The 12,719-nt window shown below is 29.7% G+C and overlaps 1 protein-coding gene across 2 annotated transcripts; it reads left to right on the forward strand.

Annotated features, from left to right (window-relative positions):
- The first annotated feature begins 7,081 nt into the window (after window positions 1-7,081).
- LOC103483017 (probable inactive purple acid phosphatase 27) lies at window positions 7,082-12,111 on the forward strand. Of its 2 annotated transcripts, XM_008439455.3 has the most exons (13): window positions 7,094-7,434; window positions 7,778-7,865; window positions 7,961-8,227; window positions 8,357-8,471; window positions 8,617-8,734; window positions 8,885-9,023; window positions 9,103-9,290; window positions 9,586-9,772; window positions 10,324-10,391; window positions 10,570-10,663; window positions 10,749-10,940; window positions 11,206-11,286; window positions 11,594-12,111. In XM_008439455.3, exons 1-13 carry the CDS (start codon window positions 7,130-7,132, stop codon window positions 11,666-11,668), a joined length of 1,917 nt encoding a protein of 638 aa, XP_008437677.2. In that variant the 5' UTR covers window positions 7,094-7,129; the 3' UTR covers window positions 11,669-12,111. The 2 variants fall into 2 exon arrangements, with proteins under 2 accessions (XP_050946279.1, XP_008437677.2); XM_051090322.1 differs by lacking the exon at window positions 10,749-10,940 and having other exon boundaries at window positions 7,082-7,434.
- Window positions 12,112-12,719: the final 608 nt, after the last annotated feature.

Here is a 12,719-nt window from a genome sequence, read left to right on the forward strand (position 1 = left end):
TTTTTGATGACCTAGGTTGTAACGATCCAACTTTTCAGAATAAGCTGAGGTCATTACTTTACTATTAAGACACTTCATCAAAATATAAAGATTTCATAAAACCCGTTTAAAATCATTAAACATCCAAAAATAAGGAAAATTGTCTTTGGACCCTAATTCAAACAATTTTAAAAGTTCAGAACATCGTCTATAAAATCATAAAAAAAAAAAACAAAACAAATAGATATCCTAACCATAACTCATTTTACAATCCTCAAAACAAAAATAACAAATATAATAAGCAGAAGTATTAAAAATAAATGTTCCCGTATGACGTTCACGAATCCTTCTGCCCCTCGTCGGTCTATCTCTCGCATTACCTTTGTCTGAAAAAGTTAAACATAAAAGGATGGGTATAAAATATACCCAGTAAGAGACCTACTACTGGTCTCGTTAAGGATAAGAACAGTTAGCTTCTTATTAGGGAGTACCCTGCAACATAATAGTCTAGTGATCCCATAGGATACACGCATTAGTCTAATGATCCCGTAGGACACACATATCATTCTAGTGATCTCATCGGATACACATGTTAGGCTAGTGATCCCGTCGGATACACATATCAGTCTGGCGATCCCGTAGGATACACATCTCAGTCTACTAAAATCGTAGGATACACATCTCAATCTACTGATCCCGTAGGATACACATCTCAGTATAGTCATTTTGAAGGATACACAACATGTGGTGATCCCATAGGACATTATGCCTGCAAGGTGCACTACCCCATAGATAAAGCTAACAGTTACCCTTTAGTCCATTCTAAGCAGTCTATGACAATCACATTAAAACACATTTCAAACTAATCATTCAGACTCTACGCATATAACCAGTCAAACACTCTAAGTCCAGTCAACAATACCATTCAACAATATATATCTAAACTATACTTCACGGTCACACCATCTAATTACAATCCATAATACAAACCATCAATATGTAACTACCTGATAGTCAAAGCATCTAATTCAGTCAACAGCACAACCCATCAATATCCAAACTACACATGACAGTCAAATCAAATACATCCAATCAATAGCACAACCCATCAATATGTTTAAACTACATATAACAGGCAAGTCGTCTATACTCTGTTAATAGAATAGTCCATCAATATATATAATTTATGAATAACGGTCAAATCGCCTATACTGTATCAACAGTGTAAACTAGCAATACTTTCTATCTACACATAACAGTCTAACTAGTGCAGTCACTATTTTATAAGTTTCGTATACGTCAATACGTTACAATTATAAATTAAGTCCAATAGTCGAAATCCCTTACCTTACGCTTAGCTAAGATTCTTGATTAAGGAAGTCCAATGAACTGAACCTACACATAAACATAAGAACTCAAACACTAACTCGAACAAATTCACTCAACCAATTCACCCAAATGTGAATTCCACCACTTACCAAAATAATTGGAGGGTCGATCTCCAATTAAACTTGTTGTATAATCTAAGAACTCGAGCTCCAACACCTTCGAAGAATCAACAATTTAAACTAGAATGGCTGTGGAAACAACTACAAAACCCATAAAAACAACCTTACCACAAGACTCACACCAAGGCAGAAGTGGCTTTGAAGTTCGACAGACAAAGGGCACAACCTTACCACATGATCCCTAGCTCTGCGGTACGTATATGTCTCTATTATTCTTAAATTTTTGCAAATATATGATTATGTACTAAATTTAGTTATTTCTATATCATTTTTAGGACCGAAGGTGTAGAATGACACGCATACGCACCTCGTTGGGAGACTTTTTTTTATGTTTATGTTTTTTCTATTTTGAGAACTATATTTATTGTAGTGAACTTATTCGTATTATTAATTTTAATTATATTTTTTTTAATTTGTATTTGTATATTTCTTAATTTATTTTAATTTATATTCAATTTGTTTTAATTTAATACAAAACGTTAGGAAATTTTTTTGAGCAATCTGAACATCATTGTGAATGTTTGAGCAAAATATTATAAGAAAAAAGTAGAAATAAAATATCAAAAATATATATAAAAAGAAATTCCCAACGTAAAGAAACGTCGGGAAAAAACGTCGGGAAAGAAAATTTCCCGATGCTGGAAGTTGCACCGACATAGTGTGCGTCGGGAAAGATGAATTTCCGACGCTTAGATCAGCGTCGGGCGAGGCTTTCCCGACGTCGCGCTGGTTTGGCGTCGGGAAAGCCTCTCCCAACGCCTTTCTCCCGACGTTCTTCCCGACGTCGTTTTGTACGTCGGGAAAGGTTATCCTGACGTTCTTTTCATTTTCGCCGACGTTTTTTGGCGTCGGGAGTACCCCCGTCTCTTGTAGTGTCGGTTCTTAGTCTGGAGAATAGCGGATTAACTATAGTGGTGATCTCGATTCAAGTTTGTGAGGTGATTATCGAGGATCCAGGAATTCTTCAAAGGTAAGTATTCCTTTAATCCTAATTATTTTATTTAGGATCTTTTTATACATGTTAACTTCTAAAGTGTTTAGATTCAATTAGAGTAGAATTCAATCCGTAATTCCGCGTCATGTATTAGTTTCCGTCAAAATCTTGCAAAATGGCACTCAAAATGGTTACTCCATAAGCTTGAGAATGTGTAGACTATAGTTTAATTCCATTTTTCTTATTCTCTAGTTTGAGTAATATCAGAAGGATACAAAAGCTTTGATAGAAGCCTCTTGTAATTAAATTTGAAAAAGGTAAAAAAAAAAAAAAAAAACTTTAGGAGGATGTTTTGGTAATTGAGATTGAAGAGAGAATTGTGTGTTTTAATGTTACTTTTTCACTTGCATGTTGGTTTTTTTTACGTAGTACGTAATGACTTCTCTTCAATTTTTGAATTTCGAGGTAATTTGTCGTGAATTAGATCCACTCAAGAACAAGTCTTTATGTGGTAGGGAAAGAATAACCTCTTGTTGTATGTGGATGCGTTAGATGATAGCTTGATGGATAGTAGAAGATTCTAAACACAAAACCTCTTATCCTTATATAGATACAAATCAGCTCAATTGAGCTAATAATCTCTTATTAGCTCCTATATTTTCATATTAAAAGAGGTAGGGGTCATTTGGATCCTAAACTAAAGTAAGTTGGAGTGGATCTCCTTGTTTGGGGCTCATGTTATGGAAATCTTAGTTTTAGGGTTTTCATAACACCGAATTTACCCAAATACCTCCCTTCACACAACATTTCCTCAATCTCCCAAACTCCTTAAGTAGTCTTTTTTTTTTTGTTTATTAAATTATTCAATTGAGTTTAAACCAAAAATCAACATACCAATCTTTGAGTTCCAAATAATCTTATCTAAATATTTTAATTTTAGCTAATAAAGATCTTGTTAATTTCTAACTAAAATAAATTATCTTAGATTTTATTGTTTTTTTATAAAAGTTAGTACTTGCTATATTTTGTTTAAAAAATATTTTTTAAGTTACATTGGTACTCCAACTTTTTTAAAGGTTGAAAATACTTACCATTAGTATGTGTGGTAAAAAGGGAAAAATGTTTAGATGTAATGTAGATTTTGTACTCATTTTATGTACTCACATGTGACAAAATTATAAACAACGATGCTTAGAGTATAAGCAATTAGATCTAGTCACTTTTTAGTCATTGTTATATTAATGAAGTTATGTTTTGAAAAATTTGTATTTGAAATGTTATTTGCATTGCCTTACTACCAAAGTTACAAATACTATCGATGTATGTTTAAGTTAGGATGTCGCATAATAACCTAAGTTGCTGTTGTAGGGAGTATGTCAGGTTAGGTTGAAATTTAATGGGGTAAGAATCACATGCAAGCAATCTTTAATAACAATGGTTTGTGTTTACATGTTTACAAGTCACATATGTGTACGCAAAAAAAAAAAAAAAAAAACGGATGAAACGTAACAATTTAATAACAAATTTATGGAATGAACGTCGTAATTAAAAAAAAAAAATTAAAGCATATACTATCATAACAATAGGAATTATTATAATACTAGGAATATCATCTCACATTAACCCTATCATAAATCACTCCCTTCCTCAAACGCCCCATAAAGGATAATGGATGATTTGACTTCAATAGTACTAATGAAGTTTTTGGCATTGTAAAAACGTGCATGAAAGATAAGAAAAATATATGAATGGCATTACTTTAAAGAAACCAATTAAAGAAAGCCACAAACTAACGCAACTTAAATCTATTTAACATAATAAAGAAAATAGTAAAGCTCCAAAATTATCTACATGTAGCTAATGGTGAAACTTAATTAGACCCTAATCACATTTAATAAATACATAGTCCCTTAATTTCCATATTAAAAATCTTTTATTTTTGTTTATTAACAAAAGTCATATCTATTTTATGACACTATCGAAGTAGACCCAAATTAAATTTGTCCACAAGTTTTTAATGTATATATGTCTAATAAGTTTTATCTACTTCCTTCTATAAACTTTTCAAAATGCTTAATTTGTCCATGGGTTTTTAACGTAGATATGTCTAATAAGTTTTCAAAATATAAATTTTTTTAACAAAATTATTTTAAATGACAAACTTTCGACAATATTTATAAATAAAATAACATATTACAGTGAATCTATAATAGACTATGACTCTAATAATAGTCAATCTTGATATATTGTGATCCATTGCAGATAAAATGTGGTATTTTGTAAATATTTTAGTTTATATATTTTGTTATATTTAAAAACAATATATTTTATTTAATAGATTCCGAACATGGTTTTTTTTAATGTCTAAATCCTAAAATTAATTGTTTTAGTAGATAAATATTTTGAATTGAATGTCTAATAATATCATACCTTCCAAATTTTGTGTATAGTAGTTTGGAACTTTTTTAAAAAATACCAAACTCCTTTGGTAAATTAAATTTATTACAAATTTTCATTTTCTATTTAATAACATATGTATAATTTCAAATGATTTTAAAAATCACAAAGAAAGGCCCAATTTTCTAATATACATAATGCACTAAAGGTTTATTTATTATAAAATATTGAAAGAATTACTGTTCGAAAATTTTCAAATAAAAATTATATTCATCTTCTAATCGAGCATGACTCTACTTTGAACACTTAAAAAGTCAATCTAAGCACACCTTAAGATTTAGATTATTTTATAAATTATATTGCAAAATGTATATCTATCATAGATAAATAGATCTAGAAATATATACATTGCCAAAAAAAAAGACAAAAAAAAGTGGAAGACTCCGGTGTACAATATTTTAATGAAATTTAAAATTTAAATAATTATAGTGGATAACACTTTTAGAACCATTTTTTCTTTTAGGAAGGTAGATAACTAGCTAGAATATTTAGATGTTTGGACTTACATATGTTCCACGTTCTTAAGATAGCTATATTTATCTAGTATGAATATTTTTCAATATCTAGGAATACTGAATTTGTTTCATGGGAGTTTTACACATAAAATATCTTAAGTTTCTACTATGTCAAGTCATGTACCTGATCCATGACTTTAAGCAATAGGATAGTCGTGTACCGGATACACGACTTCCTTAAAGATGGAAACCTTAATAACTCACCATATTTTTTATTTTCCATTCAAAAGAAAGAACAAAAAAAAAAAAAAAAAAAAAAAAAACAAACCTTACCCTTCCTCTCCTCTACCATTCGGCTCCCGCGCCAGCTTCATCTTCTCTTCACAGCCTTCTCACTATTCATCATCCATTGCTACCATCTAAGGTATGAAGTTCTTTAATTTATTCTCTTTTTTATACATTTTTGTTTATCTAGTGTAAATTTATTTGTATGATTTTTGTTCTATAGAAGTGTAGGATATGAACTAAATCTATTTTGGTATGAAGTTAATTTTCTCTTTTTATACATTTTTGTTTAGGTAGTGTAAAATTGTACAAAGTTGCATTCTTATTTCCACCGAAATCATGTGTTAGAAACTTTAAGGAAAAAAATTAACAAAATTGAAAGAGAAGAAATCAATTGGTGTTGCCATTTTACTCTATTTATGATTTAATTATTAAACAAATAATTTAAAAATATTAAAGACAATTATAAAAACATATATTGGTTCTTACGAACCAACAATAAGCATATTATTAATATGCCTTAAATAAGAAAAGAATATGCATTGCTTCCATTAAATAACCCTCAACCTTAAATAAAATATTAACTCATTTTTTTAAATAATGTTAACATCTCATGCTTTGATGAAAAATTCTGTTGAAGAAAGTGTTACCCGATACACGATTTTTTTTAATCAAATCACAATATTTGAACCAATCTTCAGACACGACACGACTGTGAAAGAAGAAAACTATTTGGATACATCATAGATGAGTTATCCATCCAATAATCTAATCATAGTTTGTCAAGTTAAAATTTATTCTATTTTTTAAGATATTTTTATTTATTATTATTATTATTATTATTATTTTTTTTTTTTGTAATGGGAGGAATCACAATATGGATCCAAATATAAATTACGAAAAGAAGATCATTAACTGCAATAGATTAAGAGTTTTGTTTTCTTTTGAAAAGTGTAAAATTAAACAAGATATTCATTTAAAAAAAAGTTAAATAGGATATATATACTTATTTTTTACCCGACATATTTTTCATTTTTACTTCAAAATATATATATTCTCTATTGAATGACGATTAACCTTAATCATCAATTAGCAATGTTGAAAGACTCGTAAATACATAAAAATACAAAAAAAAAAAAAAAAAAAACTCCATCTTAAAGTAATATGTATGAGAAGTCAATTCATTGCCTCCCTCTCCCCATCTTAAACACAATAATCAATACATTTAATAACCTAATTACATCGCCTATATTCAACGCTAGAAATTTAGTATATGTTTAAAACAAAAAAAGATAGGTGGTTCATATTCTCTCCTAATTAAAAAGGAATTATATTGGACAAAGATTTTGCACGAGCAAAAACTATAAATAGATTAGTCCGCAAATAACTCAAACATGCATCTCACACTTGTCCTTTTTCCTCTTACAATCTAAATTCATTCAAATTATCAAACCATCAAAACCACATATATATGTTTCTCCCCATCTCTTTTCAACAATTTTAGTTTCATAATGTTCAAACTTCTCTTCCTACTTATTTCACTCTTCTTTCCATACTCTTCTTCTTCATTGCATCCCTTAGTTGTTGACTCCGAAAAATTGCATCTTAATTCTACTGCCATTTCCGATTTTCGACTTCTCAATCGAAGGAGTTTGATAAGTTGTCCTATAAACCTAAACCCTTATATCAAACTTGAAGTCATCTCCAAATCCAAGAATAGTCTTTTGGACGAGGAGTTCATCAATGTCGTTGTTACCGGAGTTTCGATTCCGTCGATTGATCATTGGGTCGCTTTGATCACACCGTCAAATGCAAAGTACGTAATCATCTCTAGTTATTCATTGCTCTTAAAAGTGATCCCTTGTTACCGTTGATAAAAACTCGTCAAAAACCATCCCGTATTGAAAGTTTTTAAATGTTTAACGTTACATTCTTACCAAAACCATTATAGATTTAATATTTTGACAATTACGATAGATGTTCTTCTTTTTACTGCTTGTCGTTATAGATCTAAAACGACGCTTTCTGAATTTCTCTACAAATAGAGGACACGATTTCGATTTGGAAAAAGATTTTTTTTTCTCTATTTTCATCTTTTTGATTTTCGATCTCATGATTGATATATTTGATAGTTTTATTTGTTTATGTATATTAAACAGTGTTGATGGTTGTCCAGAGAACAAAGCTCTTTATCTCCAAACGGGTGATTTAAGTTCCCTTCCTCTACTTTGTCATTATCCAGTCAAGGTATATATGTATATATATATTATATACATAACTTCTTTTTTAACTTTTAGAAAAAGTAAAATAAATATTTATATATTGTTTTTGGCAATTGGCAGGCAGTTTATTTAAGGAGTGATCCAGATTACCTACGGTGTAAAAAGAGAGAATGCAAAAAAAGAGTGGGAAACAATTGCGTAATACAGACATGTAATGCAACCGTGTCATTCCACGTCATAAACTTCAGAACCGACGTGGAAGTGGCCATGTTTGGCGGCGGCTTTACGTCCCCTTGTCTTTACCTCAGATCACACCCTCTCCCTTTCCTCAATCCTAACGCTCCATTGTACGGACACCTCTCTTCTCTTGATTCCACTGCCACTTCTGTGAGTTCCCAAAATCCTATTGTTTTTCTTATTATTCTTCTTTCTATCCATCGTCAGGGTAAAACTTTGCTATATTTAAAATTAATATTAGTTTTAATAAACTAATAAATGGAGAATAACATATTGTAGATGAGATTGAGCTGGGTTAGTGGAAATAAAAATCCCCAACAAGTTCAATATGGGAAAGATGGAACAATAAAGAAGACCTCTCTAGTTTCTACTTTTTCCCAAAATGACATGTGTGGTGAGTTCTCTTTTTCTCATTTGCTTATTAATTCTACATTTTAAATTTGAAAAATAACATAAATATAATAAAATTCGACCTAACTTTTGAAATCAAACCTTCTTTTTCTTTTTCTTTTCCTTTTTCTTTTTTCCTTTGGTAATAGATACACCACTGATCCAAAGTCCAGCAAAGGATTTTGGCTGGCATGACCCAGGTTTCATTCATTCAGCAGTAATGACACAACTTCAACCTTCTACCACCTATTCTTATAGATATGGAAGGTAATTTCTTTTCAATTCTCTCACCTATTCTAGAATAGGTGAAGGATAGGTGAGAGGTTCAATCTCTCTATCCCACCATTATTTTACTAAAAAAAAACTATGTAGTTAAATTGATGGATAGATTTTGAAAATTAAGATGAAAAAGTACAGTGATTCAGTTGGTTGGAGTAACCAAACAACATTTAGGACACCGCCGGCCGGCGGCGGAGGAAATGATTTTCATTTCATTGCATTTGGTGATATGGGAAAGGCTCCTCTTGATTCTTCTTCAGTTGAGCATTACATTCAGGTACTATCTCCATATACTATTGAAATTAGCATTGATGGATTAGGGTTGAATGGTAATATATTTCTGGGGTAATGAACAGCCAGGGTCGATCTCAGTGGTGGAAGCAATGAAAGAGGAAGTAGAAAGAGGAGAAATAGATGGAGTGTTTCATATTGGAGATATAAGTTATGCAACTGGTTTCTTAGTCGAATGGGATTTCTTTCTTCATCTTATTAATCCCATTGCTTCTCGCCTTCCTTACATGACTGCCATTGGTAACCATGAGAGGTACCACTACTCATCCTGATTTCATCAAGCTACCACTTATGTTTGTCTTTTGAAAATCCGTATATCTGCTTAAAGTAATAATTAATTAGTACCATATTGATGTTAATGCTAGTTTGTGTGTTGGTATCCTGTATAGTGATCGCAACTATATGAACAAACATTAATTCTTAGTACGGTAGGTTATAACGGCTTTGTTGGAGAACTTTCGAACTAGTTTCGTAAGCATAACTAACACGATTTTAGTACTTCTCATGTAAATATTTATGTTGATATTTATTGCTTTACATATACGTAGGGACTATGTTAAATCAGGATCAGTATACTCATTGACAGATTCAGGAGGAGAATGTGGAGTTCCATATGAAACATATTTTCAAATGCCAAATAATGGTAAAGATAAGCCTTGGTATTCCATTGAAATGGCTTCCATTCATTTCACTATCATTTCTACTGAGCATAATTTCTCTATCAATTCACCCCAGGTAAATTTAAATTCATTCATTTCCTCCGAACACACTTTCTTTTATTATCACTATTTTTACTTTTAAAAATTATAAAATATATAAAAAAAAATCCCATAACTCTCAACTTTGTTGGTTTATTTTCGTGTGTAGTTTCAACGTCATAATGTTTAGTGATATTTTTATCCTTAAAAATGAAATAAAGATTAAAATAAAAGGTTTAAAATAGATATTTTTAATATAAAAAGATATAAGTTGAGAATACAAAAATTAAAATGGATCAAAAAGCAAAAAGTACATGCTTTTAATTTAAATTCGTTTTTACTTACCCTTGAACTAAGGAACTATAGTATGTTTTGTTATTATCGATTTGCGTGATAAATTAAATTCTTCACTTTTCTTTCTTGATAAAATATGTGGGGTAGGGGATCATGCCTCTTGCCTCAACATCACTATTTTAAGTTTCAAATACAATTTTAGAGTGCTAAATATATATACCTTTGAGAAATTCTACAATTTATAAGTGAACTTTGTTTCTTTTCAATCATGTAAATGTCCTTTTTCTTTAACAGTATGAATGGATGAAAAGTGACATGGCATCCGTTAATAGGTCAAGAACACCATGGCTCATATTTATGGGGTAAGTTATTGCAAATTTATAGGTTTGTGTACTTTTTTTATACTACAATAATGAAAATGTTGATTCATCTCTAATGTCAACATGGAAAAGTGCATCAACAAAAGGTTAATTAATATCATAATTGTGATTATACTATGAAAGTTTTTCTTAGATGTTGGTAAATGTCATGCACATCTAGGCATAGACCCATGTACTCTTCGATACGTGGACTTCCTACTAGTGTGGACCACAACTTTGTTGATGAAGTAGAACCACTTCCCCTCCAATATAAGGTAAATTTGAAAGTTTAGGGATTAAAATTAAACCTAAGTTTAAATTATGAGAAGAATTATTATGTTGAGATGAATATTAATGCAGGTTGATTTGGCTTTGTTTGGGCATGTTCATAACTATGAAAGAACATGTTCTGTGTTTGAAGATAATTGCAAAGCAATGCCTTTCAAAGATTCAAATGGGATTGATACTTATGATCATAACAACTACACTGCTCCTGTTCATGCAATCATTGGCATGGCTGGATTCAAGCTCGATGAATTTCCTCCCTTTAACGTACTCGAACTCTCATTCATTGAAAACATGTTTTTGATGAAATGACAAAAATTTCGTATTTGAAAGCTAATTACCTTAAAATGTTTTGGGATTTACATTTTGTTGGCTTAAATTAATAAGAGTGTTTCAAAGTGCTTTTTGAAGAATACAAACAAAATTGTACTCTTTAACCATTTTAATATAAACTATTTATATTTAATTTCTTTTTCTTTCTCCTTTATTTTAGCTTCTATTTACTTTATACATATATAATATATATTTGCAGGTAGAGAGATGGAGTTTGGTTAGGGTTAAAAAGTTTGGTTATTTGAGAGGACATGCAACAATGGAGGAACTAAGTTTAGAGGTTAGTATTGTGAAATGTTTCTATTGTTGCGAAAATAATCACCTTTATTGATTTTGGAGATTTACAGAAAAGCCATATATATATATAGGTTGGAAACTATATATATATATAATTTAAGAATTTCAAACATTTGTATTCAAATTTCAGTCAATAATTTTAAAAGATTTTCTAATAGTTGAACTTTTAATCTTAGATAACTTCAATTTCTTGTGAACTAATTTTTTTTAGCAAGGAAAAATTGTGAAACATTAAGAAAAATATGAACTTGTAGAAAATAATTAATTTTGTATTTTGTATTTTTATGCAGATGGTGAATGCTGATACAAGAGAAGTAGAGGATAGTTTCAAGATTATAAAAAGTTCAAATTCCACACCCAATTGATTAACTCCTTAATTAATTTCATCATCATTAATCTAGAATTAATAAATAGTCAATATCATATGTTAGCATGGACTTGGCTAGCTAGACAAAAACTATTTGATACCTTAGCTTATATAAAAAAGTTAATTATTAGAATAAATTAAGCAAAGTATATATGAATGACTTTGTCTTATTGGAAGATTCTACTTCTAAATGGATATGCCTAGATAATATATATATATATATATATATATATATATATATATATGCATTCTATGCTACAAAAAAATTTGTTTTGTCACAAGGTCTATATGACATAATAAACCTTGTCCTTTACATAAGTTAAATAGAATGGTGTGGCCAAATTGAAATATTTAATGAGTTGATATGTTATGTATAACCTCTCATATTGGTGTTTCTATTTAAGGAGTACTTTTTCAATTATATCAAATTGATTCTATTAATTTTGGATATAAATTAAAATGCTTAGACGATATGTTTATAATTATTTTAATTAGAAATTTGGTGGTAATATGTGGTAATTGAAGCTCTTAAGGTGAAATAATTATGGTCAAATAAGCGTATATAATTCAACTAACATACAAAAATCTATATTAGCAAACTAGGTGGAACACGTTTGGAATATTGACTAATTATGAGTTGCGCCAAATGTAACTTTTATATACACAACATTAAATGTTTTAGATTAAAATTTTAACATAATTTGATGAAAAGGTGTAAGCATAAGTTTATGAATAAAGATTTATAATTTTTACTAAAAGTTAAAAGTGAGCTTATTTCTAATAGTATTAATATGACCTTCATTCTTAAAGGTTAAAAGTCCAATCTCTCACGCGATAATTATTGAAAAAAAAAATTGATTGAACATATGATTGGAAAAGTCAATAGCAACATGTCAAGTAGACAGCTAGGCCTCCTAAGTATTATCATAAATTGACAATGTTTATTTAGAAGCTTATGATAAAACCTAAAGAATGATCCCAATATAATTAATATTATACCTACATATATATTCTAAAATATTGTTGACATTTGTTTGTTTGCAAGACCT

The sequence above is a fragment of the Cucumis melo genome, chromosome 9 (genome assembly GCF_025177605.1).
Source record: "Cucumis melo cultivar AY chromosome 9, USDA_Cmelo_AY_1.0, whole genome shotgun sequence".
Classification (NCBI taxonomy): Eukaryota; Viridiplantae; Streptophyta; class Magnoliopsida; order Cucurbitales; family Cucurbitaceae; genus Cucumis; species Cucumis melo.